Source organism: Melospiza georgiana, chromosome Z (genome assembly GCF_028018845.1).
Source record: "Melospiza georgiana isolate bMelGeo1 chromosome Z, bMelGeo1.pri, whole genome shotgun sequence".
Classification (NCBI taxonomy): domain Eukaryota; kingdom Metazoa; phylum Chordata; class Aves; order Passeriformes; family Passerellidae; genus Melospiza; species Melospiza georgiana.
The window spans coordinates 4012500-4039013 of record NC_080465.1 but is presented as its reverse complement, the minus strand read 5'-3'; the positions used below and the strand labels follow the sequence as shown (position 1 = coordinate 4039013).

The 26514-nt window shown below is 41.8% G+C and overlaps 1 protein-coding gene across 1 annotated transcript in view; it reads left to right on the top strand.

Annotated features, from left to right (window-relative positions):
* Window positions 1–365: 365 nt before the first annotated feature.
* The window catches only part of MEGF10 (multiple EGF like domains 10), an 87547-nt gene continuing 61398 nt past the window's right edge, over window positions 366–26514 (top strand). The window contains exons 1-4 of the mRNA XM_058044335.1: window positions 366–423; window positions 19848–19979; window positions 22683–22784; window positions 23469–23569. Coding sequence (XP_057900318.1) covers window positions 19864–19979; window positions 22683–22784; window positions 23469–23569 — 319 coding nt within the window. The 5' untranslated portion in view covers window positions 366–423; window positions 19848–19863. The remainder of the gene's footprint in view (window positions 424–19847; window positions 19980–22682; window positions 22785–23468; window positions 23570–26514) is intronic.

Genomic DNA, 26514 nt, shown 5'->3' with positions numbered 1-26514 from the left:
TGAGGGAGCCGAGGATCGGCCCCTCATTGCGGGGCTTAAGCTTTCAGCCGCTCGAAAAGACGATTTCCTTCCTCGATCATCTGCTGGGTAGGTACCTATCTTTCACTAGACCGAACAGAATGACCTGTGAGGTCCCTATGGAGCTCGCACTTGAGTGAAAGGCGGCGAGTCCGGTTCTGAGGGAACGCGCCACCCGCTCAGCCCCGCGCCCCGAGCGAGAGTGGCGCTGGTAACGCGGGTAAGTGGTTAAAAATGTCGGTGGGTCTGCCCGGGGGCGGTCCGGGGCAGGCGGAGGTGGGGCTGATCCCCGCCGGCCCCGCCGCTCACACCGCCCCTCGCTCAACTCCCGGCGGCGGCGGCGGCGGCTCCCGGCGGCGGCGGCTCCCGGCGGCCGGTCGGACGGGGAGGGCGCCCGCGGGACAGGTAGGCACTGATCGGTCCCGTCCCGTCCCGTTCCGTCCCGTGCAGCAGGTGCCGGGTGCGGCAGCCTCGGGGAGGCAGCGGGGCTGAGGCGGCGTCGCTCCCTCCCGGAGCGGGCTTTGCCCTCGGCAGAGGCATCCTCTGGGGAGCCGGTGGGGTGCGCGGCCGCCCGCGGTGCCTCCGCCTTTGCGGAGCATCCCGGCGTGTTTGTCTCCGCGTTCGTGCGGGGTGATCGGGGTGGTGGGGCGGGATGCGGGAGCGCTCCCGCGGTCCCGAGCCAGAGCGAGTCTGTTCAGCTTCTCCTCAGAGCACTTTTATTTATTTATTTATTTATTTATTTACTTTCCGCAAAGTGCCTGTTTTTAAAGGTTATCCTTTTTTCTTGGAAGGCTTTTGGCAGTCCTGGGCAGAGACAGGAGCAAATGTACGCCCTGGAATAGAGGGATGCTTGTGTATAGATGTAAATTAGCGTGACCTGCACGTCAAAATGCACATCTGTTTAATACCTTGATTTCGTTCCAGCATATGTCCCTCAGCAGAAGCTGCCTAGAGAAATTCTCAGTTGTGTGGTATCCTGCGCAGATTTTCTTTTGGCGACAGTAGTAGCAGCGTAAACATTTCCTACTTTGTCTTTCAGCCAAGGAGTAGGTTCAATCTGGAAATGTAGGCAGAGATCAATTAGGAAAAATACGCAGCTGCTTTTCCTAGAATGAGCTGAGAATGGACAATTTTCAGTAATCTTATTAATTACTTAAATGTTGCTGCCAGTCATTGAGTACTGAAGTGTAGTCAAATTGAGCATGCATCTCCTAGAATCATGCACTGCTCTGAAGTTTTTCCAAAGCACCAGCTTCTCGCTATAGAATGAGTTTAAAACCTCACTTGGAAAGTGTCTTTGGTATAGAAGATGCTTCATAGATTATTTTATCAAGTTGGTAACTGAGCTTTGGCAGCAGTGTTTTAGAAAGCTGATTAACATAATGACTCTGTATAGGAAAAATGTTTTTTTCCAGCATCTTGGAAGAACAAAGGAAAAAAATCTGAAAAGACAAGTCTGGAGAGTAACATTTGTTTCCCAGCAGATAAGCTGCAGACCTTTGCAGAAAAGTCTTAGATTCTTTGATTGAGCAGCATGTCTGATGTGAGACTGAAACTGAAAGCTGGCTTCAGTTGCCTTGTCAACCTCCCTAAATGGTATTTTTCCCCACAGCACAATACTTGGAGGAAAGCATATGTAATTAGGTATGTGTGTTCTTCTTGACATGGAGGGAGTGGGGGTGCAGCCATCTGAGCTGGAGACAGAATTTAGCCAAATAACTATTTAGGCCAAATAACTATTGCTTGCTGGTTACTGGCCTTGCAAATGAAGCAGTATTAGCATGTCTACTTTGATTTTCCATCTCAAATCAGAAAATCCAGCTGGGCAGGTGTGCTCCAGATTTTTAATAAGCTGGACAAACTCTAATTTAGGACCAGGTTTCTACTTGTTTGCCTATGTAACTCACGCACCTGTGCAGCATCAATATATGGCACCCTATGTAATAAACTTTATTTAAATTTTCTTACAGAGCCAACTATGTGGCCTTGTCATACAATCAAATTTAAGCATGTGTTGTTCCCACAGGGGGTGAATCAGTGGCATCGTATTAGTAGTGGTTGTTAATGTGCTGTGGAGATGCCCTGGCTTTGTGTGTGGTTCCTTAGCGTGTGGTTTGGAGTCTGGAGTGTTCAAGTCTCTAACAGAGCAGTTCACAGGACAGGCTATAAAATTTGCCTTCTTGCTCACTGATTACAGTCCATATCGGGCAAAAAAATGTTTCTGAACTGCAGGCAGCTCGGTGACCTGTGTGAAGTCAGGTGGCTGTGTCTCTCCCTGGAAACAGAGCTCCCCTTTTCTGGTGTATATCAGGTGGTAAAACGGTCCGGAGGTGGCACAGCTCTCCAAGGGCAGGGCTGTGCACGCCAGGTTTCAGTCCCCACAGATGGAAACGGTACTGCCCTTGCCTTAGGGGAAGATGCCTTAACCCTTGGTATCTGAATTTCAGCACTTAGATGTCTACTTGAAACTGGGGTAGCTAATGCCCTCATTTTGAATGTGCCTGGTTGGGTGGGAGTGGGCACCTGGAGGACCTGTCCAGGGGTTTCACTGTTAAATGAGCTGTTCTAGGGTGAGCAGAAGGGTTTAACCAAGTGAACAGTCCCCCGGTGACTTGCATAACCATGTTTTCCACAATCAGCTGTTCAGCTGTACGGGTACACTCACCCCCCCCAGGAAGCAAGTGCAGTTAACAAAAGCAATTAATTCATCTATGCAAAGAACACAGGAACTGTGCATTACCATACTTAAGTTTGATTAACATCTAGCACAGTTTGGAGTGGGCTTTTGACTGCAGCTGGTGAGGGTCCCTTGAATTTATATTCAGATTACTTGGCAGGAGTTTTGCATGGTTTCTGTATGCTGCTTTTTCTTGTCTAGGTATTTTCATTTCTTGTTAGGGAAAGCAAGTGGCTTTTGAGGGAGGTAAAAACCAGCTTCTTTGTCCACATGCCACAGTTTTAGTCTAACCAAAGATGTGTTGGTTTAAAAAACCCAAAGTTATGTAGACAGCACTGTAAAATGGATGTGATCCTATTTTTTATAAAAATTATTTTGATGGAGCACAGTGTAGATGAGTAGTGTTTCTTTAGGTACGGACAGGAATGGTGTAGTGAAATGACAAAGTTCTTACATCCTTACTCCTGTTAAGTGGTGTCTTCCTTGATGAATGATGCCAGTGGAATCAGATTTCAGTATGTAGTAGTTATGTTACTGACTCACTGCCAGGAATTTGATCCTGATTTTTAATACTAACAGATTAGTTTGTCAGTAATTAGTACTGACTTCATATGCTCCAGTCAGCATAGCATAAACGTAGATATAAGTGCAGTATTTTTTTCATCTGTGAGAAAAATCTGTGTCTTGATATTCCAAATGTTGGGGGTTTTTTGGTTTTTTTGGGGGTTTTTTTTTTGGGGTTTTTTTTTACTTGTGAAGAGAGTATGTGTCATCTAAAGCCATCTGTCAGAAAACTAGGAGAAATATTCTGGGGTGGGATTTGCTTTACTGGAATAGCTTTATTGATTGTGTCAGCATTCATGTTAATTAACCCATTCAAACTGTCTGGTCTATAATTGATGTTTTGCCTGTGTAAGGATTTGTGGTTCATGCCTTTGGTTGTACACATTAAGCTTACATTAAAATGTGGACAGCCATCTCTTCCAGTTTTATCAGTGTTTTGTATCTGATTGTCAGGGAAATTAGCCTATAGTCAGCAGTGAGATACCAATTCTGAGTTCTTTTGATATGCAAGACAATGAAAACATACAACAGAAAACATAGTTTTAACTTTGACATTGACTTGCTGTGTGATCTCAGGAAAGAAATGTAATAATTTTTCTGTTGCTGTAAAAGAACACCCTTCTCAGCGTACCAGATAATTTTGGTTGAACATGCAGAGGTGCAAGTGTGCGCAAAATTATTTTTTCAAAGAAACGTAAAGACTTCACATTGGTGTGTCATTTTAGACTTAGGATCACTGGCACAAAGAGCTGCAGCTTGTATGGCTCTAGTGTCCACCACTGCAGCCACAGGAGATGTACAATAGCAAAAAATTGTCTTTCCTTTTATAATCTACATCCAAGACAAAAGACAAGAGGAAGTAAGGAGAGACAACAAAATAATGAAGGCAGGTGTCAAGCTAAAGTCGTGTTATTTTTCATCAAAAGTCAACTGAAATTCATACAATTAAAGGAATTAATAATAGGTGTTTTTAGATGAGTCTTTAAATAGAAAAAAGTGAAGAACTATTTCTCTGTAATGCAAATATATTGCCAATGGTGGCTAGAACGAAGGCTTCACCAAAACAAAGGGCCAACATCTTGTGAAGTACCAGGAATGCTGGGCATGGGTGGAGACCGTGAAAGGCAAGGGGCATCTCAGAGAAGCCATGACCTTAAGGATGATGCAGAGGGTGAATTTGTCAGGCTGGACAAGAGGGGACCAGCAGGGGTTTGTGGTCTGGGTAGAATTGTCCAGGAACGAGCCAGGGTGGCCCTGACCCGTCGTGGTGTTGTCTCTGGGGCAGCGCTCATCTGGAAGGGTCTGCTCAAAGCGGCAGTGGAGGGTGTGGAGAAGGAAGAAGGCTGGCTCAGGCTGCCTAATAAAGAAAAAAATATCCAGAGGAGGGTAATATGTGTTTAGGGCCCGTTTATGAGCAGTACCAGGGTGGAACGCCACAGCGGGGCTCAGAAGTTGCGTTACTTTGATGGACTGCAAAGGAAAGAAAAATGAACCGGACAGGAGATGGTAGTTTGCTGTTCCGAGCACAACCCCATTTCTTTTGGGAAGAAGCCACTGCTTCCCAAAGTTTTCTGCACATCACAGGCGTTATGTCATGAATTCTTCCCACGCAGCGCCTGTTTCTTTGGGGGTAGGTCCTGTAAGTCCTCTTCAGAGTGAGTGGTGCTGTATTTCAAGAGCAGTACGAGACAAAAGTTTCCAGTGCAAAATTATTCAAGGGACAGTATGGGCAGGAGGATGTTTTTCTTAATATGGTTTGGTCTCAGCCCCGTGAGACTACTTTTCATTAATGAAAACAGAGACATCCGTACAGGGTTTCAATGAGTTCAGCATGTTTAAAGCAACTTTTGAAGTTTCTCCTGTACAGAAGTCTTCCCTATCTATTTTTCAGAATATTTTCTTGGCAGGGGAAGGGTTGGGTGTTCTTGGTGAATTTAGAAGATTTACAGAGCAAGTAGTAAAATAACATTGTCACCTGGCAAGTTACTTGTCTTTGTCCTGTGGAAATGTTTTGATTTTATCTTGCAGACGAATATTCAAGGTGGAGATAACTTGGACTTGTGATTTTCTTTTATCCCATCCCCCACTTTTATTTGGAGCACAATTCTCTGCTGTCAGAGGGTGTAGGAAAAGTGATTTAAAGTGACGTAAATAAATGATGACTATGTTACATTACTTGCCCCGCTCTTCATGTGGCCTATAGAGGAAGCTTCATAATCGTTTGATTTGGATGAGAGCTTTTGAATCCTGACTTTTAAAGTTTCAGCGTTGCCGGGCTGATGAACTAAAGAGCAGCACAAGAGTTTCGATCGCAGGGCTCTGCCAAAAGGAGCCCCCAAAGTGAGTGTTCTGTGTGAAAGCATGCCTTGCAGTTTGAGCCCAGAGTGACAATGATTGTAACACAATGCTGCTCATGTGACAGTGAGACAAAGAGGCCATTATGCACGGCTGACTGGCATCAGATCCTCCAAAAGCCAATAGTCAGACCAAGCTTGATCGCCCTGAGAATGTGAACACACTGGAAGCACTTGCATGTTAAAAAAAAAAGAAAAAAAGAGAAGGACATGTGTGTTTGTGTGTGTGCACGCCAAGGCCTGGTTGAGTTTTAAGTACAAAATGACATAATTGGTTTGTTTATGTTTATTTGGAAGCTGCTGTCAGGAATCAGCAAAAAACATGTAACATATATTTGAGAGCAGACATAGTGGGAATAAGATGGAGTATGCCAACAGGCCAAGTGGATCTTCCACTTCCTTTGCTTCTTTGCTCCATTGCTTCCTTCTGCGTGCTTTTGAGCATGTCTAGCTGAGTTTTCGTTTCCTCTGAAGTGTTTACAAAATTTTGGACCACACTGGTCTGTCAATACACACATCTCATGATCACTGGAACTTAAGCACAAATAATGACTATGTGTGTTTGTGGGAAGCATCTGTTTGGTGTCTTATAAACCCTCTTCAAAGGGTTCAAGAGCACTTGATACATGAAGAAATGACCCTGATGAGTTGTGAGCTGTGGCAGTCTTGGTCCCAAAGGCTGCAGGGCTGGAAATCTACTGAGTAAATAGGATACAGCAGCTGGAGTAGAGAGCTCTTCAATTAGAGAGGTATTTGTTTAAAAACCACTGGTTTGCCTCTGCAACCTTGAGGGATGGATTGACTTGTGCAGTACATCCATCACATGGGAGGTGGCACCTGATGATGGCCAGAGTTACTGGTGATCACACCCTGCAAAGAGGTTTGGCCGTATTCCCTGACTACTGCTGTATGTCACTTTTCCTTTTTACTGTTTTCCTACCGTAAGAAAAATTTCACAATCTGCACAGGCTGCCTGAATCCATCACTCTGTCACCACCAAAAATCCGAGGCTGCCTCTTTCATACCCTCTTCTTGCCTGTGAAAACCCCACGTAACTCTCTGGCCTCCTTCGCTCCCAGCTTCCTCCTGCTCAGACAGTGAAAGTGTGACGGCAGACCGATGATTTGGGGCCCTTTTTTGCAGAGCTGTGTGTGGGCCCCTCCGGATCGGGGGAGCCCCCTCGGGAGGGAGCCTGGGCAGGATATTCACCGGCAGCTCCCCCGTCCAGCTCGTGGCTCGGCCCGCCCTGTGGTGGAGCTTTCCTGCCTTTCTAATCCGCGCCACATGCGGCTGACCCGAGCAAACCCTGTGGGAAGACAGAAGCCCTGTTGTGTGTTCGTAGAGCAGTTGCTCGGAAGCTGATGTACAGCTGTGGCTGGGCTTGTTTGGAAGTCAAGAGTAACTTGATCTTTTAATCTTTTTTTTTTTTCCCTTCGTCTTCTTTTTTTTTTTTTTTTTCTCCCCCCCCTCCCCAGACTGATACTGCAGACAACAACTGTTTCTGAAGGATACCTGCCAGTGAGATTGAAATGTGTATTTTAAATTGAGGGGTGGAGTTCATGAAGATTCTATAAGTCTGCAAAGAATGTAATTTCTGTTTGTTTTTTTTTTTAATAAATTAATTTTAGCTAGTTTCATTTCTTTTAAAATAAAAGGTGTAACTGTAGAGAGGCTGAGAGTCCAGTTTTCTTACTTACATTGAGTAAACCAGGAGTGACTCAAGTGAGATCAGAGTAGCTGAAGTTCATGATGCCAGACCCATTGTTTGTGCACTTTAGGATCTGTGAAGACACACACATCTACTTGTTATCCAAGTATACCAAAGCTGCCTCTACGAAAGCCAGAACAACTGGCCTCTTTTAATAGATAATTAAATTAATAGATAATTAAATTTTCTTTTAGCAAAAAGCTGAGCTGCCAGCACTGTGATGGACTCTGCTGAGAGTGCATAGGATGCTCTCTGTGCTTTGGGGTTGGTTTGGATTAAAGGCACTACATATGGCAGGTTCTTTAAAAGAGAAGATAGTCCTGAAGAAAAAAATCACTACTTACAGGGAACTTGTTTACACTCTGAACCCACAAAAGACTGCATTTTTAATTATTGAGTAAGAAGATAGGGTGAGTAGTTGTTGAAAGAGTAAAACAAAAATGCAGCAAGAGAAAAGCTTCCTTGTTTTAAGTATCCCCACTGCTTGTCAGTAGATTTTTCAATCTCCATAAACCATTTCAGGGAGCTGTGAGACTTAATCTCATCTCTGGAACAATATTGTTGTTCTGCAACTTTAATGCACTTTTTAGAAATGCTCCATTCTTTCTTGCTGAACACTAGTTCATGCCAATTTGCATTATGTATGAATAATGACAGCCAGGATGTGCATTCATGGTAAGTGAACCTCAAAGGATGCAGTGGTTTGGGGTTCTGGTCTGCACCACTAATATGCAGGAGAAGGGGGTTATTTTTGTGCTTCTGCAGATTGCCAAACTTTCTGTGCGTATTTTGACAGTGTATCAACTTCAGAAAAGAGATTTTTGTTTGGCTTGTTTGCTGAAGTAGTGTGGGGATGCAGGGAGGAAATGCCCTCTCTCATCTAGCAATGAGACAAGTTGTGAAGAAACCCTGAGGTTGCTGCTGCTGCCTCTTGGTCTGCACAAGGGGTTTTTTTTTGGAATTAAGTAGAAATCCATTGCAGTCACTCCAAAAATGTCCAATGCCACTGAGTAATGTTTCTGGAGCCTGGCTTCTAGATACACTCTTTAAACTTTTATCTTCTCTTGTGGGAGTCTCTCCGTAGACTTTTGAAAATTACCCTGCTTTGTGTTTCATGGCCTATCTTCAGGGAAATAGCAAAGCTTTAGTACACTGATGTTTGTTTTCTCTTCATTGCTGCTTCCAACAAGAACACCAGTGGGAAAAACAAGCAAAAAACCAGACTGACGAGAGGGCATTATTGGCCTCTTCAGAGGTGACCCAAATCTGTAAAAAAAAAAATTCTCTCAGTCGTAACATTGGGTGTGGTGGTTCCTTTGTAAATGTTTAGGACCCAGAAGTGTGTATTTCATTATTTGCTATACCCAGTTAGTACCATAAGCACAATGCTCGTGTCATTGCCATCATGGCAGGATATCAAACTGGAGGCATGGGTCCTGGGCGTGGGCTGAAAATGGAGACTAAAAGATCTAAATTCTGTTTTCAGCCCTGCTGTGGACTTGTTTTGTGAAACAAGATTAAACACTTAGACAGACTGGAGCCGAATACTTTGCATGTACAGTGTGGTTAATAAGAGTAGCCTCAAGAATAAAATGCCTTGCAGTGTTAGACGAAGAGTTGTAGATCTTATAGGGAAGTATGTCAATTAAAATACTGTATGTGAGATTATTACATAATGTGTATCTTAAATGAATGTGCTTAAGTGAGTGCTATTTTTTGCTGTATTCACTAGGATTAGGGAAAACAGATATTTGCAAAAGAAAAGAGATCTCAGAGTAGAGTGCCATGTGGAAACTTTCTGGACCCCTGTGTGGCACGGAGCAGCCTTGAACTGCTGAGAGCACAACAAAAACCTTCAAACAGTGACAAAGAGCATGTGCCCTGGCTTGTCTCACCCATTGGGGCATACTCCTTCCAAAAAACAGTCACTTGCTGTCCTGGAGGGGGAGAATCAGTGTCGCAATCTGCCCTGCAGAGAGAAGACAGATACACACATGGGTTAGTGCAGTGGGCAGCTGACAGGTTGGGTCAGGCTGAGTGCCCATTGCTTGCCCAGCCCATGGAGGACAGCTTTGCTTCAGCTTCCAGCACAGAACCATCCTTCCACCTTTCAGAAGTGGGTATTGGTGTATTTTTTGTTGCTCTTCCACATATATTTTTACCTTTCTCTGCGCTCTCTGGAGCAGCAGAGAAAATTGGTAAGGAGGGTCAAATAATCCCTTGCTCCTTATTGGATGAAGTGGATGAAAAGTAGTTTTCAGAAATACTGCAGCTGGCCTGTCTGTCTTCATGCTCACAATAGCAACACACATTTCTGTGCTCTTGGTAGAAAGCCTGTGTGAAATTGGAAAAAAGAAGTTAGCTGAGGGAGAAAGTGTCATTTTGCTATGTCAGGACAGTAGATGCTAAGAGTTTGGGTTCTAGAGCCTAAAGAAAATCAGCTGGTCATAAAACCAGTTATTGGCAGCTCAAAGCAGGTGGGATTTTCACCAGGTGTCATGATCTGTGGATTTCAGAGAAAGGCAGTTCCTGAGCTCAGCTTTCATCCCAAATTTCCATGCAGATCAGAGGAGAGTGTCCATTCCATTTTTGCTCTTCCCTCACTGTGATTGTCCAGTCCCTTTGCAAATGCTGTGCTGTTTGTCACTGTCCCCTCAGCCCTTTGCTCATCTGCTGGCAAAGTGAGGCAGCAGATGCACCACTTAATGTGAAATTTCACGTGGTGCAATTTCCAAATTCTGGGTTGCTCTCAATCACTAATGAGAAATGACACATTCACACATTGAGGTAACCGCTGCTCTTCCTTCTGAATATAGGGACTGCTTTTAATTTATCTTCAAGAAAGGAGAAAAAAAAAAAAAGAAAAAAGGAGGAACAATTTGCAATACTTACTTTAGTTTTTAATGAATGACTGAACCAAGGCCAATGTTCCTGTAGTTTTAACTGAGAGGCAGCAGAAGCTGTAACAGAGATGCTGCTAGTGCCAGTTGGGCTATAAGTTATAAGTCTACTTTACAAAGTTTGCCTGTTTTCTGGCACAGTCTCTGACACATACACTCCAGTCAATCAAAGTAAAGTGCCTAATAACAGATGTGGCAATTAAGCTGAAGAATTCTGTCTCTCTCGTTTAATTTTTATTACAGAGAATAACAGAGTACCTCATTAAACCCAGCATCATAGAGTTGGGCTTTTTTTTTTTTAATTTGGCATACAAATGTCTGCAAAAATTAGATCTCTGAATAGGGTGCCTTGTTACGAAAGGTGCTTTGTCTGACAATGATATGGACAGACCATTTTTGTATGACAAATATGTGCTTGTGCTGCTGCTGTCCTTTTGCACACTGCAGAGGTGCAGGCTTAAAGAAGTCAACATGTGTCCTGAAGGATGGTATTTTTTGGGATTTAGGGCCTTGTGTTCAAGTTGATAAGAACATGGTCTTGATTTTTCTGGGTTCAAATTACACTGCCCTCAACTGAAATCAGCAGCAGGCATTTAAAAAGATTTCGGATAATCAGTAATGCAGGTAAATTAACATATTAAAGTAAGAGAAATTTTCTTGATGAACAGTATTAATTGCAACCTGAAACAGTTGTCTTCTGATTGTTGAAGCTTCTAAGGCATTTGCCATCATTAGCTTCTTCTACTGATGTATTGGGCACTCTTTTTGAAAAGGCCTCTGCTTCATCATTAGACAAAGTTAATTAAAGAATTTAATAATTTGAGGTTCTCTAAAATTTATGGTTAGAGAAGACTGATACTGATATAAATCAGAACAGGAAGCTTTGTTATGAAATTACTGTGTATGAAAGGCATAAAATTACAAAGTTGTTTACTTGGTCATTCTTAGAAAGAATCTGCTTTTTTACTGCCTGCCACAAGTGCTGGTAGCAGGTTTATTTCTTGGAGGTTTTATTTATCCACTGAAGCACAGCGTCTTGTCCTACAGCTGCAACTGATACTATAGCAGTGTATTGAACCAGTTTGTGCCTGTGTACATTCTTTGTCTTTTTTGCATTCTACATATAAAAAATGTTTATAGATTCTTAGTGTGCAGAAAACTTGCAGACACCACTGGCACCTGGCAAAGTTGAATTTCTCCCCAGGAATTATTTTTTCTTCTGCTGGCACATAGGGAGTACTAGTATTAGGTACTAGAATTACACAACTGCAAACATGGTTTTAAATTTGTATTAATGTTTACAGAGGATGTAATGTGTTTAAGCCAGTTTACCATGAAAACCACATATTTTGCATGTTGCTCACTCACCTGTTTAGGCTGTGTTGTAATCCCTGTGAAAGTCCTTCAAGGCAGAAGTTCATCAAGACTTAAAGACAGGATTTATCCCTTTAATTGTGGGTTTGTTAAAAAACTAGAATTAACCAGTCACTTTCAGTTTTGAATTATGTTCTTCCATTTTCCCCTTTGAGTGCAGGAGTACTACATCCATTCCAACCTCTGCAAATCCCCAAGATAAAAGATGGAACTGAGTGAATGAACTGTCAAAGGAAATGCTTTTGCCTTCCCTATTCTTCTGCTAAAATGTTTTGAATTTCCTTTGTAGGGTGGTGGTTGTGGTGGCATGTGAGGCTTTGTGCAGTGAATCACAGATGCTTTGATTGCTGGAGGTGGAAAAACTGATCCGTAATGCACTGAAAGGTTTCAGAAGCTGTTAAGGGGAAATGGCGTCAAAATGAATTAATTTTGGGGTTTTTTTGAACCGATCATTTGAAACATGAAGTTTTTAAGCTGTGATAAAGATTTACAGAAGTGTAATGCTTGGTGTAAATCATGAAAACAGGAGCTAGCTGGAAAGACAACTTTATTTTCATCTGGCTGTTACATGCAAAGTGGCATTTTACTGGATGATTTACAAGGACAAAGGTTCTGAAGCAGAGTTGCCAGCAAATTTTTTTTCACAAACTCTAGCATTTTGTTAGCAGATAGAAGTTATAAACAAATGCAGGAGTGCATATGTCTGATTCTCATAGCGAGAGGGTCTGTCACAAGTGCAGGGAACTGCAGATTGAAGAATTTTGCCAGTGATAACAGAGGCTGTGTCTAGGAAAGGGTAGAATGTAATGTATGGTGAAAATGTGTGTGGAAAAATAGAAAGTGCATGTCATGGGGGAGGGAAGGCAACAGAGGCTGTCTTTGAAGAGGGCTGGAAAGCAGAAGGCTTTCAAAGGAAGGTGGGAACATTTGAAATTGATCCTAAATTGCATAGGAAGCTCGAGTAATTATCTGAGTCCTTTGACTGTGCTCTTTTATATCCTGGCAATAAACTGGAAGTGACACGGTGTCTGGGAGGCTGGTAATAGGAAAAGAGGGGTCACAGAAACTTTGTTCAAGAGAGGGTAAAACCATGAATGATAATTTCCACAGCAGTGGAACCAGGGCATTGGTGTATTTAGGCAACCACAGGATTGTCCCAGGCAACTTGTCAGCAACCACAAAGTTTTCACAGTTACATCCACGAGTGCAATGTCCTTTTTTATTATTTGCATTAGGGAAAAAAACCCATCAGAAATGTACATGCTATATGGCTGAGGGACTATGACAGAAGTTTGATACAGATATCTTTGTTGGGTAACTCAGTAATAAAGCTTTCATGCATGGTAGTAATACCTTATTTCATAAATAATTCTCCTTTGAGACATGCATTTAGCCATTTTTACTTAATTCTATAGTCTTCTAGCCCTGTACTATTAAAATTGACTTGGGGTTAAAATAAAAAGATGTTTCAGTTAGGAATACATTTTTTGAAAAAACATTTTAAAATATATTAATTTAAAAAAAGAAGGAGGGGGAAGCAGAGGGGGATATGATTTTTGTCTCAAGCCTATAGACTCTATTAAATTATGTTATTTGCCTTTTCTGCTGAGAACTAACTATCAACTCCCAGCATCTTCCCTGGGAAAGATGCCTGGGGCTGAGAGGTGCCATCTGTGTATGGACCTGACACAGTTTTTCATGTTTCACCTGAAACGTCTTGTGTCAAACAGGCAAATCAGGATTTATGGTCAAGGTGCTGTTTCTTCTCCTCCAAGTGCGCTTTTCAGAAACTTTGGTTTGGATTCCTGACAGTTTTAAGTGTCTTTATTTGGTAAATTTTCATCTGGGTGGGGAAAAAAAAAAGCAGCATATTTAGTCAAAAGATTTTTGTTAACAGCTCATCCTGCTGGCTACCTGTGGAAATAATCTTTAAACATGCAATACTGTGGGCTGTAGGTAACCTTAATGATTCAACACCTGTACTTGTTATCTGCCTGAAAAAAAGGAAATACTTTGAAGTGAAAGGGCCCTAATTTATCAGACAATGACAGCTGCAGTGGAGTGACCCCATGTTTGTGATGTTTGGCAGCCTTCCTCTGAGGAACAATAATGTGTCCATCTGCAAAGTATCTGGCATGCTGGCATTTTTCTTTACTGTGCCTCCTTGCCTTGAGCAGACTTGACTTGCACTGAACTGTCTTTCCTGCCCTTTTAATGCTAATTTGAGGGAGAAGAGGACTGATAAGTGGATATATGGTCCCTGCCAGCTTAGCGGCTTCAGAAACTCGCTGAATGGCAGCGAGTGAAGTCAGCAGGCCAAAGACAATCTTGCTTTTCAAGAGGACAGTTCCTAGAGCAAACTCTCATGATCATTTGCAGAAAGAACAGGTCTTGTAAAAGATACTGCTGAGTGTTCTGCAGGGAAGGACAGGGTCCTTGAGGACCTTGTTGCAATATTCCTGTGCGTTTGGGTCTGTGCTGCAGCATGATCCATGCCATCCAGCCACCCATTGCATCTGGAACTGTGTGGCTTTACTAGTGCATATCTACATATTTGCTGGGTGGTAAAGTTTCCTGTTTCCTCCCATGTTTGCAGTTATCTTACTTCATTCTGTGCTTGTAATTACAACGCAAGAGGTTGGTTGATGCTTACAAAGCAATGTGCGGTGTGGCAGCTCCCAACCTCACCAGGTTTCCACCAGAAAATGTTTAAGGAAAAAAAAAAGTTTAACTCCAAAATTAACTCTAGTTTACATTTTTAATATAGTTTGAAGGCTGCTCTCTGTTATTTAAGATCAGGTCACATCTTGTTGCATTTATATTTAGTAGGAATGGTAGAGAGATTCATTCTGTGAAATTAGAGCACTACCATGAAATAAAGGACTGTGATGCTGTTGCTTTCAAAACTGGTAATTCCATCACTTAGGGGCAAATAAAGCCTGGTCTCCTCCAGACTTGTGCATTATCACTGGATTCTCTAGAATTCCACAATTCAAGACTTCTTCCCCACTCCTGCTTTGAGTGACTGATAAATTTACAGGTTATTGGGCACGAGGCCAGAACACACAGACAAACACTGTGATTACATAAACCTCATTTTCTTAGAAGCCTCTGATAATTAAAGAGAGACTGAAAAATAAAAATGACCTAATCTAATAAGCAAAGAAAAATGGTCATTGATTACTGATTTATTTTTCTTTGCAGTGTAACTTGAAAAAAGTAGCAGCATATCTGTCTCCATCAAGGAGACTTGTTCCAGCTCACTCAGCCTTTGATTTGTTTATTCTTCAGACATCAGTCTAAATGAATTGTTTTTCCCTCATCCGTGCTTAGCCCATCTTCAACACCTCTGCACTCTCCAGCTGTGTCAGTCTGCTTCACAGTGAGGTTTGAAAGCAGAGCAGCCCAGGTGAAGAGGGTCAGATCTGATTAGGCTGCATCAAGAAGGGCTCTTATCATCTCTGACCGTGGAGGGTGTGAATGTTTAGAGCCCTTCAGTGTAGGGCACTATTGGGTTATCCTTTAGCAAACTCTCATGCTGGCTGTGCAGATCCCATGCGTTTTCTGTCAGCCTTGCCAGCTTGGCCTGTCCTGAGCTCCCCGTGACAGTGACAATCAATGCTGCCTTTGGAGTGATATGTTCTGAGGATTTGGGAAAAAAAGAACAATCAGCTTGCATTTGCTGTGACTGTACATCTTCAGCCAGCCTAGGGTCTGTGTGATAATGCTCGTAATTCAGGTTATTTTGTATTTGCTTTATGAGTGAGATTTCATGTGACAAGGTGTCAAACTGATTTACTGATTTCCAAAGGGAAAACGCCTTCTGCTCTTCATCCATTAATTCCCTAACGTAATCGATAAAAGCAATCAGTTGTGGATTTATTTTTTTTCTCACGGAAGCTAACCCGGGATTAATCATCATTGACAAGATTAGGTCAGATTCAAATTTTGCTCTGCCTGACATCAGTTGTGAGAGAGATGTTTTTATTAGCAAATTGTGTCTCTGATAGAGGAGCTGAGCCTCCGGAGTGGAGAGTGTTAGGAAGAAGACTGTGGGAAGTGAAAGACCAAGCAATTCTTCACGCAGAAGTGCCTAGAAAAACTCTTTTATCTCACGCAAAGCTGTAATTTCCAGTTGCAGTCACCAAGTCTGTGTGGGGAGCTCTGGAGAGAGTGAGGGCACGGACACCTGCAAAGGCCTTTGCACAGATGACTGTGGGGTTCACAGTTCAGTCTGAAATTTGAAGAAATCTATGACAGACAGAGAGATGATTTTCTTTGAAGAAGCACTTGCTATACATGTAGGTTGATGCCATATCAGTGCAATTAAGAATAGGTTTGCAGCTCAGAAAACATTTTGATGCCCCTGTGCCCTACCACTGTGTGTAAAACCTTTGAGATGCTGCAACAGAGTACAGAAGGTTCTCACTGCTCTGGAGTTTGTCTTCTAACTGAATGGCCCATTCCTGCTGCATTTTTCATGTTTCAATGGTAAAAATGCTTCTGCAACAGTAATGGGAAAGCTGCATCAGCATTTCCCTTGGTCTTGGGTCCATTATGTCATGTTAGCAACTGTGTCGTACTATTCTCTGTTGCTCATGCAGGTCTAATCCTGGTTAATTCTCTGGAAGCACTTGATTTTGCTGACCAAAAAATATTTGTTTGCAGCCTTGAGCAACCTTTGCTTCTTTTACAGTGTCCATCATATCTTCTCCTGCTCCCCTCAGTTCCACCTGTATTTATTTGCCTTTTATTACAGGAAATCTGAGGGAGAGCTGTGCGCCCTCAGCTTTGCCTGTGGCTCTGCTCTGGGGGGGTGGAGAGATTAATTTGTAAGCATGTTGTAATTTTCACCTCATAAAGAAGAAGCATTTTTTTGCCTCTTTTTCTTCAGTTATCTGTTCTTTCTCTGGTTTTGATCCTGAACTCTCCATGGGGAAAAAAAACTCTCAAACCAAATAAAACTGTCAAGACAGTTACTAGTGGCAGAGAAAGTGCCTAATAATCTCATATATTGGGTATTAATGGTTAACTGTCTGTTTACACCTACATAGTGCACATACTCATACGATTTTGCATCAGCTTACTAGTGAGAAAAATGTAATTTATGTAGTTGCTCAAGTTTAAATGTATTTTAGGGGAGTAATTTATAGGAGTATATTTTGTACTCTTTTTATACCATTTTAAAATGAGCTTGTTAGTAGTTATAATAAACCTTGGGGTGATCAGGTTTATTTTTTAAAATGATGTTATTGATTATCTGGTTTTTTATAAAATAAATATTAAACTAGTTTAATTTCCTTAATTAGCTTACAGAGATTAAAAGAAGTACTCTACAGTTGTTTAATGCAGCTGCACTGCTTTCCTGTTAAAATTTTTACATCATGGGTATGGATTAAAGTTGAGAGAAACAGGGAAGTCTGACCTGAACAGACAGTGGCACTGCCTTAAAGTTCCTGCCTGAAATAGGAATAAAGATACAGCTTTGTCAACCAGAGCTTTTGCCTCAAGTGCTGCTGAAAAAACTAACAGGCAATATAGCCTGTTTAGTGTTCTGTTGTGGAAGGAAGTCCTGGTGGTGAAACACCAAGGAATGTCTTAAATTTGTTGGGGTTTTATTCCTATCTCATGTATGTACTAATTTGCACAGGGAAGGCATTCCTCAAAATGAGCATTTTCAGTACTTAAACTACAGGTTCTGTGTATGTGTAGATAATTAAAATACTCTTGTGTTATTGGATGAGATAATTTGAGCAATATATGGTATGAAAAGTGAATCTCTGAACAGTTGTTCTTGGTGCAAACCGTAGGCAGCAAGAGTTAAATGAGTCATCTACATCCTTTATTGCTAATATCAACACTTCAGCAATGCTAATCAGCTGTACTGATTTTCTGTTTTGATTTTCCTTAATAATTAAGCAAAAGATCTGGAATGCAATCAAGTTTTACTCTAGGGGGTTCATGCAATTTTTTTTTTTAATTTTAAATTTTGTTAAATGTATCCTGGAAAAGGAAAGTTGCTGAAGTTGAGAATAAAAGAAAGAAAAAAAAAGGGAAAATACCATTTACAGTGTGCTTAATCAGAGTGAATATTTTCAATGAAATCACAACTTCATTGCAATTATTAGGTGAAAATACAGCTGCCGTTGAAATAACTGCACGTTGACTGCTTTGCTGCATGCAGAGAAATAGTTACAGACCATGAAATACCTTTCAGCAGCCTGATTTTTCAAGAACAATTCAGCAAAATAGGATCATCTTTGTATCTTCAGATACCTTAAATATAATAGTTTCATGTTGTGAGCTTTTTTTCATGTTGAGTTCTGAAGTGAGAGTTAAGTAAAGTAAGACTACTTTGTCTCTTTTTTTTCCCATGGTCCCGTGGTCTTCTTTCTCATATAACAATGTGATTGATGTAACTTGCTTTATTCTGTTGCGTAATATTTAAAGTAAAAAATTACTATTTCTGGATTAATTTACTATGTTAAAAATATTTTTATTAAATCAAATGTATTTATTAGAAATTATTTTCTAATTATTTTCATTTATGACATTGCATTCTTTTAGAATTATTTTCGAATTATTTTCATTTATTACATTGAATTATTTTCATTTACTACAGATCAGACTCAAGAATCTCATTTTTTTGTTACCTCTGTAACCACATAGTGTTAGAATCAGTGTGAAAGTGAGGAAATAAGGTCAAATGTTCACTGAAACAGAAATGTAGCTTAAGTCATTACAAATAAATTACATGTTAATAGCATTCATTTTGGCATTTGTGGATTAATGACCACTTGGATTAAGAGTGTTTCAGCATGCAAATTAAAACAATTTGCTTAGTAAAAGTGTTAAGATAATCTTTTCAGACCTTGATGTTACTGCAGCAGCTTTCTTTAATGAATGTTTATTCTGTTCGGAAGCTGTACAGCCGGCTGAGGTGGGGGGATTAAGTTTTGGGGCATTCAGGTTCGAAGAGCAGTGGCAGTGCAGGGTGCTTTGTCCCAGCTGAGCCTCTTGGCTCCTGTGGTCCTGAGCAAGTGGCGGCCTTTACTGCAGAGCTCGGCTCTGGCTCTGGGAGTGGGCACAGCATGGCTGAGCACTCCCGGCCTTTACTGCAGCCTCGGCTCTGGCTCTGGGAGTGGGCACAGCATGGCTGAACACTCCCGGCCTTTACTGCAGCCTCGGCTCTGGCTCTGGGAGTGGGCACAGCATGGCTGAACACTCCCGGCCTTTACTGCAGCCTCGGCTCTGGCTCTGGGAGTGGGCACAGCATGGCTGAGCACTCCCGGCCTTTACTGCAGCCTCAGCTCTGGCTCTGGGAGTGGGCACAGCATGGCTAAACACTCCCGGCCTTTACTGCAGAGCTTGGCTCTGGCTCTGGGAGTGGGCACAGCATGGCTGAACACTCCCGGCCTTTACTGCAGCCTCGGCTCTGGCTCTGGGAGTGGGCACAGCATGGCTGAGCACTCCCGGCCTTCACTGCAGGCCTCGGCTCTGGCTCTGGGAGCGCTCCCAGCCTGGCTGAGCACTCCCAGCTTGGGTGTGGGATGAGGGACATGCAGGGTTCTGGTGCTGTGTCACAGCTGAGCCTGTCCGCTCCTGTGGTCCTGAGCACTCCCAGCCTTTACTGCAGGCCTCGACTCTGGCTCTGGGAGTGGGCACAGCATGGCTGATCACTCCCGGCCTTTACTGCAGCCTCGGCTCTGGCTCTGGGAGTGGGCACAGCATGGCTGAGCACTCCCGGCCTTTACTGCAGGCCTCGGCTCTGGCTCTGGGAGCGCTCCCAGCCTGGCTGAGCACTCCCAGCTTGGGTGTGGGATGAGGGACATGCAGGGCTCTGGTGCTGTGTCACAGCTGAGCCTGTCTGCTCCTGTGGCCCTGAGCGAGTGGCAGCCTTTACTGCAGAGCTCGGCTCTGGCTCTGGGAGTGGGCACAGCGCTCCCAGCCTGGCTGAGCACTCCCAGCTTTTACTGCAGAGCTCGGCTCTGGCTCTGGGAGTGGGCACAGTGCTCCCAGCCTGGGTGTGGGACACTGGAGGGGACAGCAGGGCCCCTGAGGTGCCATTTGCCACCAGCTCACCTCATGGGAAACGCCTCTGTTTGGGCTCTCCTTCCACAATGGGCATGGTGTTGCCGCTTCCTTGAAGTATCTATCCATTGCTTTACATTAATTATACGTGGGTCAACATTATTATCTTCTTTAAATTCTCTATGGTATTACTAATGTACTATTTCTTTTTCTCCTCACAGCCATCTCGTTGGAAAGATGGTTCTTCATTTCAACTCCCTTTTTGGCTTCCCTGTCATACTCCTGTACCACTGGATGGGTTCAGCTGTGTCTTTGAATCTGGAAGATCCCAATGTGTGTAGCCACTGGGAAAGGTAATGCTTTCCTTTTGGAAAAATAAGTGATGTAAATTCTGATTTTGCTTTGCTTTGCTTGGCATGCTTCAAATTATTGAAGGCTTTTAGCTGTGTTTAAAAACAAGGGAAAAGAATTCATTTTACTGCATGGGCAGGTGAGTTCTTGGATAAGTAAAAGACTGTTTGGCAGTGGGCTAAATGCATCTTTGCATTGGGGGTTAGGATGCAAAATACAGTGGTACTAGCAATGTTACACAACCATCTGGGTACTAGAAGTGAGTAAAAATAGCTCTTTCCAATTTAGGTGAAAAGAAGTTTTACATATGCAAAATATAATTAACCATACTGGAATTTGGCCAAATTTGATTATGCTGATTCCTTCCTATTCAGCACTCACAGGATCTGAATTAAGATTTGTTGTTTAATTATTTTGATGAGGTTCAGAAATTTATAACATGCAAAATGAAATTCATCATCAATGTAGTTGGTCTGTTTGTTCATCCAATTTCATGTGAATTGCAAAAAGCCACAGTGAGTTGGGAGAGGTTGAGCCTCAAGCATCTGCTGAACTTCTTTCCTTGTGTGAAGGTTATGATAGTGAAAACAAGACTTCTGGTCTCATTATAACTGTTGTGCCTGTAATTGATCAGATGGTCCATGAGAAAGTCTTAATTTTCACCGTTCACTTGAAGACATCAGTATTTCCTGCACTTAATGTAAACTCCGTTTTGTGCTTAGTCATGGGGAGTGCTGCTGAGCCACTGTACATTCATTTTTGATTATTGTGGCTGAATCTTTACAAAGAAAATTGAAACTTGTATTTACTTTTTTATAAAGTCTCTATATTAAAAGAAAAGAACAAACCCAACACGTAAGAACACTCTTTGGGAATTTACCTCAGCTTCATGTAAAGGATTTGGCGCCTCTGCCTCAGCTGCTGTGTACAGTTCATGCAAGAATGTGTATATGAAGTAGTCACCATATTAAATACCTGTTTGTAGTAGTCAGAAATTTGTCTACAGTGTTACTGTCCTGTATTGTGTGTGCTTTGTTTACAGTTTTTGTAGCTAGAAGTGGTTTTGGGGAAAGCTACAACATAGTGAAAACAAAATGGGAAAAATCCCCGAATATAATTATTTACACTACATAATGTAATTTAAAACTAGCCAATCAAAGTCTGCAGAAGGAAAAATATACCCAAAAATGCATTTAGCAAGCATGCCCACTTTGTTGCATGAACTTTTTTTTCCTTCTTGTGCTATCTCACAATCAGGGCAGAGCTCCAAATAAACTCAGTGCAACATTCATGCTGCTGCCCAAAGGAGGTGACAAAAGGACAGAAGTATGAAAGGGCAAAGCCCCAGACAGAAACTCCTAACTGCCTCTGTCACTGATGTGTGCTTTAAATAAAAACCAGACCTCAGTCAGTGGTAAAATGATCTTTACAAGTGGTGAGAAGGCGTAGAGAGTGCCCTGCTGCCTCAGGGTGAGAGCACGGAGCCTCAGGCAAGCGCCAGCATCCCGCTGGAATTTTGTTGGGCTGGGACAGCTGGGTGGATTAGGGCTGCTGATTCCTGCTTTGCCTTCTTGCAGGAAAACAGGGAGTAGGGTGTGTGCAGTTAGGGATGAGCGGCTCTGGAGGTGCTCCCCCTTGGCATGGATGATGACAGCAGGATGAGGAGACCTGGCTGTCACCCTGCACTGGGGGCTCAGGCTCAGAGAGGGGCTGAGTGGAGGAGAGGCAGAGCTGGGCGAGCTGTTCAGTGTTCTGGCTGCTCCTGGGAATCAGTCCTGCTGCAGGAGCTTGCCACGCATTCCTGAATTTTCAAGCTCCCTTGCGCAACCCAGGACTGGCTGCCAGCACAAACAGCTCTCAAAGAGTTTTCTAGGATGATTCAATATTTTCCCCTTTTGAGACAGGGTTCTGCTCCTCTTGTGTCCTACTGACAGCTTTGGAAGCTCTCAGCGTGGATTTGTTTCTAGGACGCTGTATAATTGTGTAATTTGGCAAAAAATAATAGTAGGTTTTTGTATAGTATTTCTGGGGGTGTGGTGTGGGTGGTTCTCTGTTAAAAATTATCCAGTAAGCAAAAGAAATTATGGTCTTCAGTATTCATTAATTTCTGACTGGTGGTGTGCCTGTAATGTAATTTTCCAGTACTTACTACTCAGGTGTATTTCTGTGTTAACATTCATTTAGTATTTAAGTGCACTGGATGTCTTCCTATAGGCCCAGTTTTTTTCTTGTAAAAACTTGATCCCTATAGGGGTCAAGTTTTTAAAAGAAATTTCTCAGAAAGTCCTTTTTTTCTATTTTGAGTGATAATAGAAGAAACCTCATTTTCTGTCTCTGTAACTAGTTGTTCAGTTATCTAGTTCATTAATAAAAGTTTCTACAGGAGAACACCTAAAATGCACTACTTCCATTTGCTGCCTGTTTGAGTTACAGCCATTCTCACTTTAAGAAAAGTTAGGCTGACATTACATTTCTTTAAATGTCGAGTAGTGGAATTTCATCAAATGTGTTACACAGTATGAACATGATGACTCTCTGCATGCTTATTTTTCTTTGCAAGCTTTCTGTGTCACTTTTTTAGGCATGAGTATTTTGTTATATTTTTTCCATTCTGTAACAGGATTCTGTAAAAGACCTAAGTAAATGAGACTGTACTAAAAGGACTTGCTTGATGATCTGCCTTTTTTCTCTCTGTCTCTCCCCAGTTACTCAGTTACAGTGCAAGAGTCATATCCACATCCTTTTGATCAGATTTACTACACCAGTTGTACTGACATCCTAAACTGGTTCAAGTGCACACGACACAGGTGATGTATAAATCCTAATATTGTCAATTTGCTTATATTGTTAAGAATCTTGACTCAAAATCAAGCATCATATGTAGGATTTTTTAGCAGTACTGTCCACCCTGTCTAACTGCTGTGATTTGTGTCAGCTGGAAAATGCCTGTCCTAGCAATGTCACCATGAATTTTAGTAGCAGGTTGGGGTGTACCATCCCATGGAGTGCCAACAGAAAGCAAACAGCTTGCGAAAAACTAAATTCTCCAGACCCTGCAAGGTGTATCTGTTCAGAAATATCACAGGGAACCCTTGTGTTCTGGGGGAAGTAAGTTTATGCTTCTTGAAAGAAAAGTGAAAGGATTTGTTAAAGGAAACTTCCTGTGCAAGCAGAAAGCAAGCAAGGGTTGAGTGATTAAAAACTGGTGACATCTGTAAAGAGCATTTTCCTCAGAGGAATATGCTGATAAGTATGAACCACCACAAGTGACAAATTCCCCATTCTTTTCCTGCTTTATGACCATCCCTGAACCTAAGGCATGTCAAGAAACCCCTTGGACCCTTAAAATTAGCAACAGATAAATCAAGGCAACTTGGAGCACTTTATTTCTTTTCTTGTGACGCCTGAATGTTTTTTTTAAGATGTGTAAGAGCACATCCTGTGGTGCTTCTGAGCCAAGGTATGTGACAAACACTCCTTCCTCTCTTTAGGATCAGTTACCGCACTGCCTACAGACATGGTGAGAAAACGATGTACAGGCGCAAATCCCAGTGCTGCCCTGGATTCTATGAGAGCAGGGAGATGTGTGTCCGTAAGTTCAGCTTCTTGTTACCATTGTTTTGGCTTTGAAACTGTGCTGGTATGACTCCCCTCCGATGGGCGGTTCTGTGGAGGCTGGCTTGCAGGAGCTCAGTTGCTCGCCAGCAATGTGTTTGCAGCTCTCGTTGGAGCCAGCTGAGGCTGAGCAGATGCAGGTGACAGGATGGTTGGATTTTAGGTGTCTGCATGGCCAGCCGGCTTTCATGTGGTTCTAGCTAATGACCGTGTGGAAAATGTGTTGTGCAAGCATCAGTGTTTTAAACACAAGGTTTAAAGCCATGAGGGGCGTGGAAGTCTTTTCTCCTTGGAGCAGACCCCAGCAGATCCTCGTGCTGAGCCACTCTTGGGGGTACAGAGGTCTGTAACAAATCTTTGGAGGTCTCAGCACCTTTTTTGGGTGGCACATACCTCTGTCTAACCCAAAATTGGGAAAATTTGTGTCTGGGGAGTCTGGAGGCACCCTTGGCTCCGTTCCTTGTCTCTCTCGTTTGGCCTTGTGCAGACCTAGGGAGGTCTTAAAATGGTGTTTGATAAGAACGTGTTTTATGTCCTGGAATTTGAAAAGAAGAAGCTTTGATTCAAAACATTTTCTGCTTGTGCAAAAGCAAGGTCAAAATATTTTTTAGAAAACTAATATATCTGATAATAATAAACTAATATATCAGACTGGCAATGCTTTTAGCTTTTTTTTGGTAATATGTATATATTAACTTACAAGAACCAATTTCGGACTACATTTGGTCATTATACAGCCTGTGTGAATAATGGTATTTAATTTTTTTATGAGGTAGAATACTTTTTGAAGTGTGTTACAGTTTGATTCGTGATGTGCTGACAGGTGTGATGGTGATTCTCTTATGTGACTGCAGCTTTTACACAGCTATAGCATATGTGGTAAATTCATTGTGTTAACACAATGACATTCAGAACCTGAAAAGTTCAAATACCATTGGACATACTAATTTTTCCTGTTATTACATGAAAATATGCCTGATTATGGTACTCAGGACATGCCTGCTCTGACTTCTGAAGTGATTGTGCAATGCCTTAGACTTTAAATCATGTGAAAATACAGATCCTTCAGTGTAGCTGAGTTTGCAGTTATTTGACCTTGGAAGAAACAGACCTTCAGTCTTCATCATCTCCAGCTGGAGCATTTTCATTGCTGCAATTTTATTTCCATGCTGTGTAGATTATTTTCTTTACCTAGTGGAAGGATGTAAGGTGCCTCTAAAAGGCTAAAATTCTTGTGTTGTTGTTGACATTTTGTTGTTTGTTTGTTCCTTTATTTGACTTCTCAATTTAGAAAGGTAAATTAGAAAAGTCTACTGTTTAGATAGTTTTTGTATGACTCGACATTGCATTAATTGAAATTTCATTGCTGCTTCTCAAAAATAATAGGAATCTGTGTCATTTTGTCTTTAGGTGGGTTGACATGAAAGTGTATTTTAATTTTAATTCCAACATTATATGCAGTCAGTACTTGGACTGTTCATAAGAGTGTAGTTATCTTGTTAGTGAGTACTAATTCACTTTCACTAAAAAAATGTGCTTTGTGCTGTCCTCATGAAACTCCTGTTCACAGAGGATATAAATAATGCACAAATTTCTCACCTGTGACTCCACTACTGCCAGCACCTCTGTGGAGCAGTAGGTGAAGTGGACCTCAAGCTGTTATTTTACTCTTACGTTTAGACCTGACGCACTTTCTGAGATAATCTAAATGCAGTTTATATGCGGATACAAAGGCAGAACAGTAATTCTGTGAAGTTGTGTTAAGGAGCTGAATCCTGGCAGAGTGTGGGTGACTGAATTTCTTAGTTACTCCAAAGAATTTCCTGCCACTTGTCTGCTACTATCAGTGGCAATCCCTAGGAGATTTGGCATATGAATACTAGGCTTAGCTACAGACTAGAAACTTCTTCAAAAAGTGCAATTTCTTTTTTTTTAGCGTGTTTCTGAAAAGGAAGATTTCAAAGTTTTTAAGACATTTTCTAGTGGCTTTCTTGAAGATGGACACACAAGCAAAGGCTGATTGTTCCTGGCAGCTTGAACATTTGCCTCACTTAGTTTCTAACATCGTAGTACATTTCTAAGCATCTTAATGGAGAAGTTTTTATCAATCTTAATACTGAATTTCCTCAAAACATGAAATAGGAAATGCACCATCCATCTTAAGGTATAACTGGATATCATTCACTTTACTAGCAGTTAGCCATCAAGCACAGGAAACAAGGATCAAACAAGGGATCAAACAAGAACACTGTATGTTCTAGCATACAGTGTAAAAGTGAAGGATATATTTGAAAAAAACATGCTTATAATGTTGTTTAATAGATAATTTATTTTTTCCCACGACAAATGCTTGTTTCAATTAATTTGGAGGAAGTTGGAGCTAACCCTTGCAGTCATTTAATTTATGTGCATAATTACATAGGAAGTGTTTCAATTTTATGTTAACTGGTTTATGGCTGGCTTTTCAAAGTGAAAAAGAAACAGATCCTAAAATGCATGCATAAACTTACATCAAAGATAAAAATACATTTTTTCAAGTTTTCTTTTTAACATCAGATAATGAAGGCAAGAGTGTAGAAAAGATCTTGAAAGAACAATAAGGCACAAAAAAAAGGGCAAATAAGATGTAAAAGCCAATGTGCAAGACTAAACCCAGATTGCTTTTCTTACAATAATTGAGGTTTTTCTTGCAAAAAAAGAAAACATGGCAATTGCTGCCAGGGAGTTTTTTCACACTCATCAGTAAAAAAAGAAGACCCTTCATGTTAAGTTTGTCACCTACACCTGCGTATAAGCATTTTTTTTAATACCATGCCAAACAATTCCATAGAAAACCAACAGAAAGTATTTCATCTGTTCCTGGTGTTATTCATATCTTTTCAGCTTCATCTGGGTCATTTTTCTGTTGTCCTCACCTCTTTG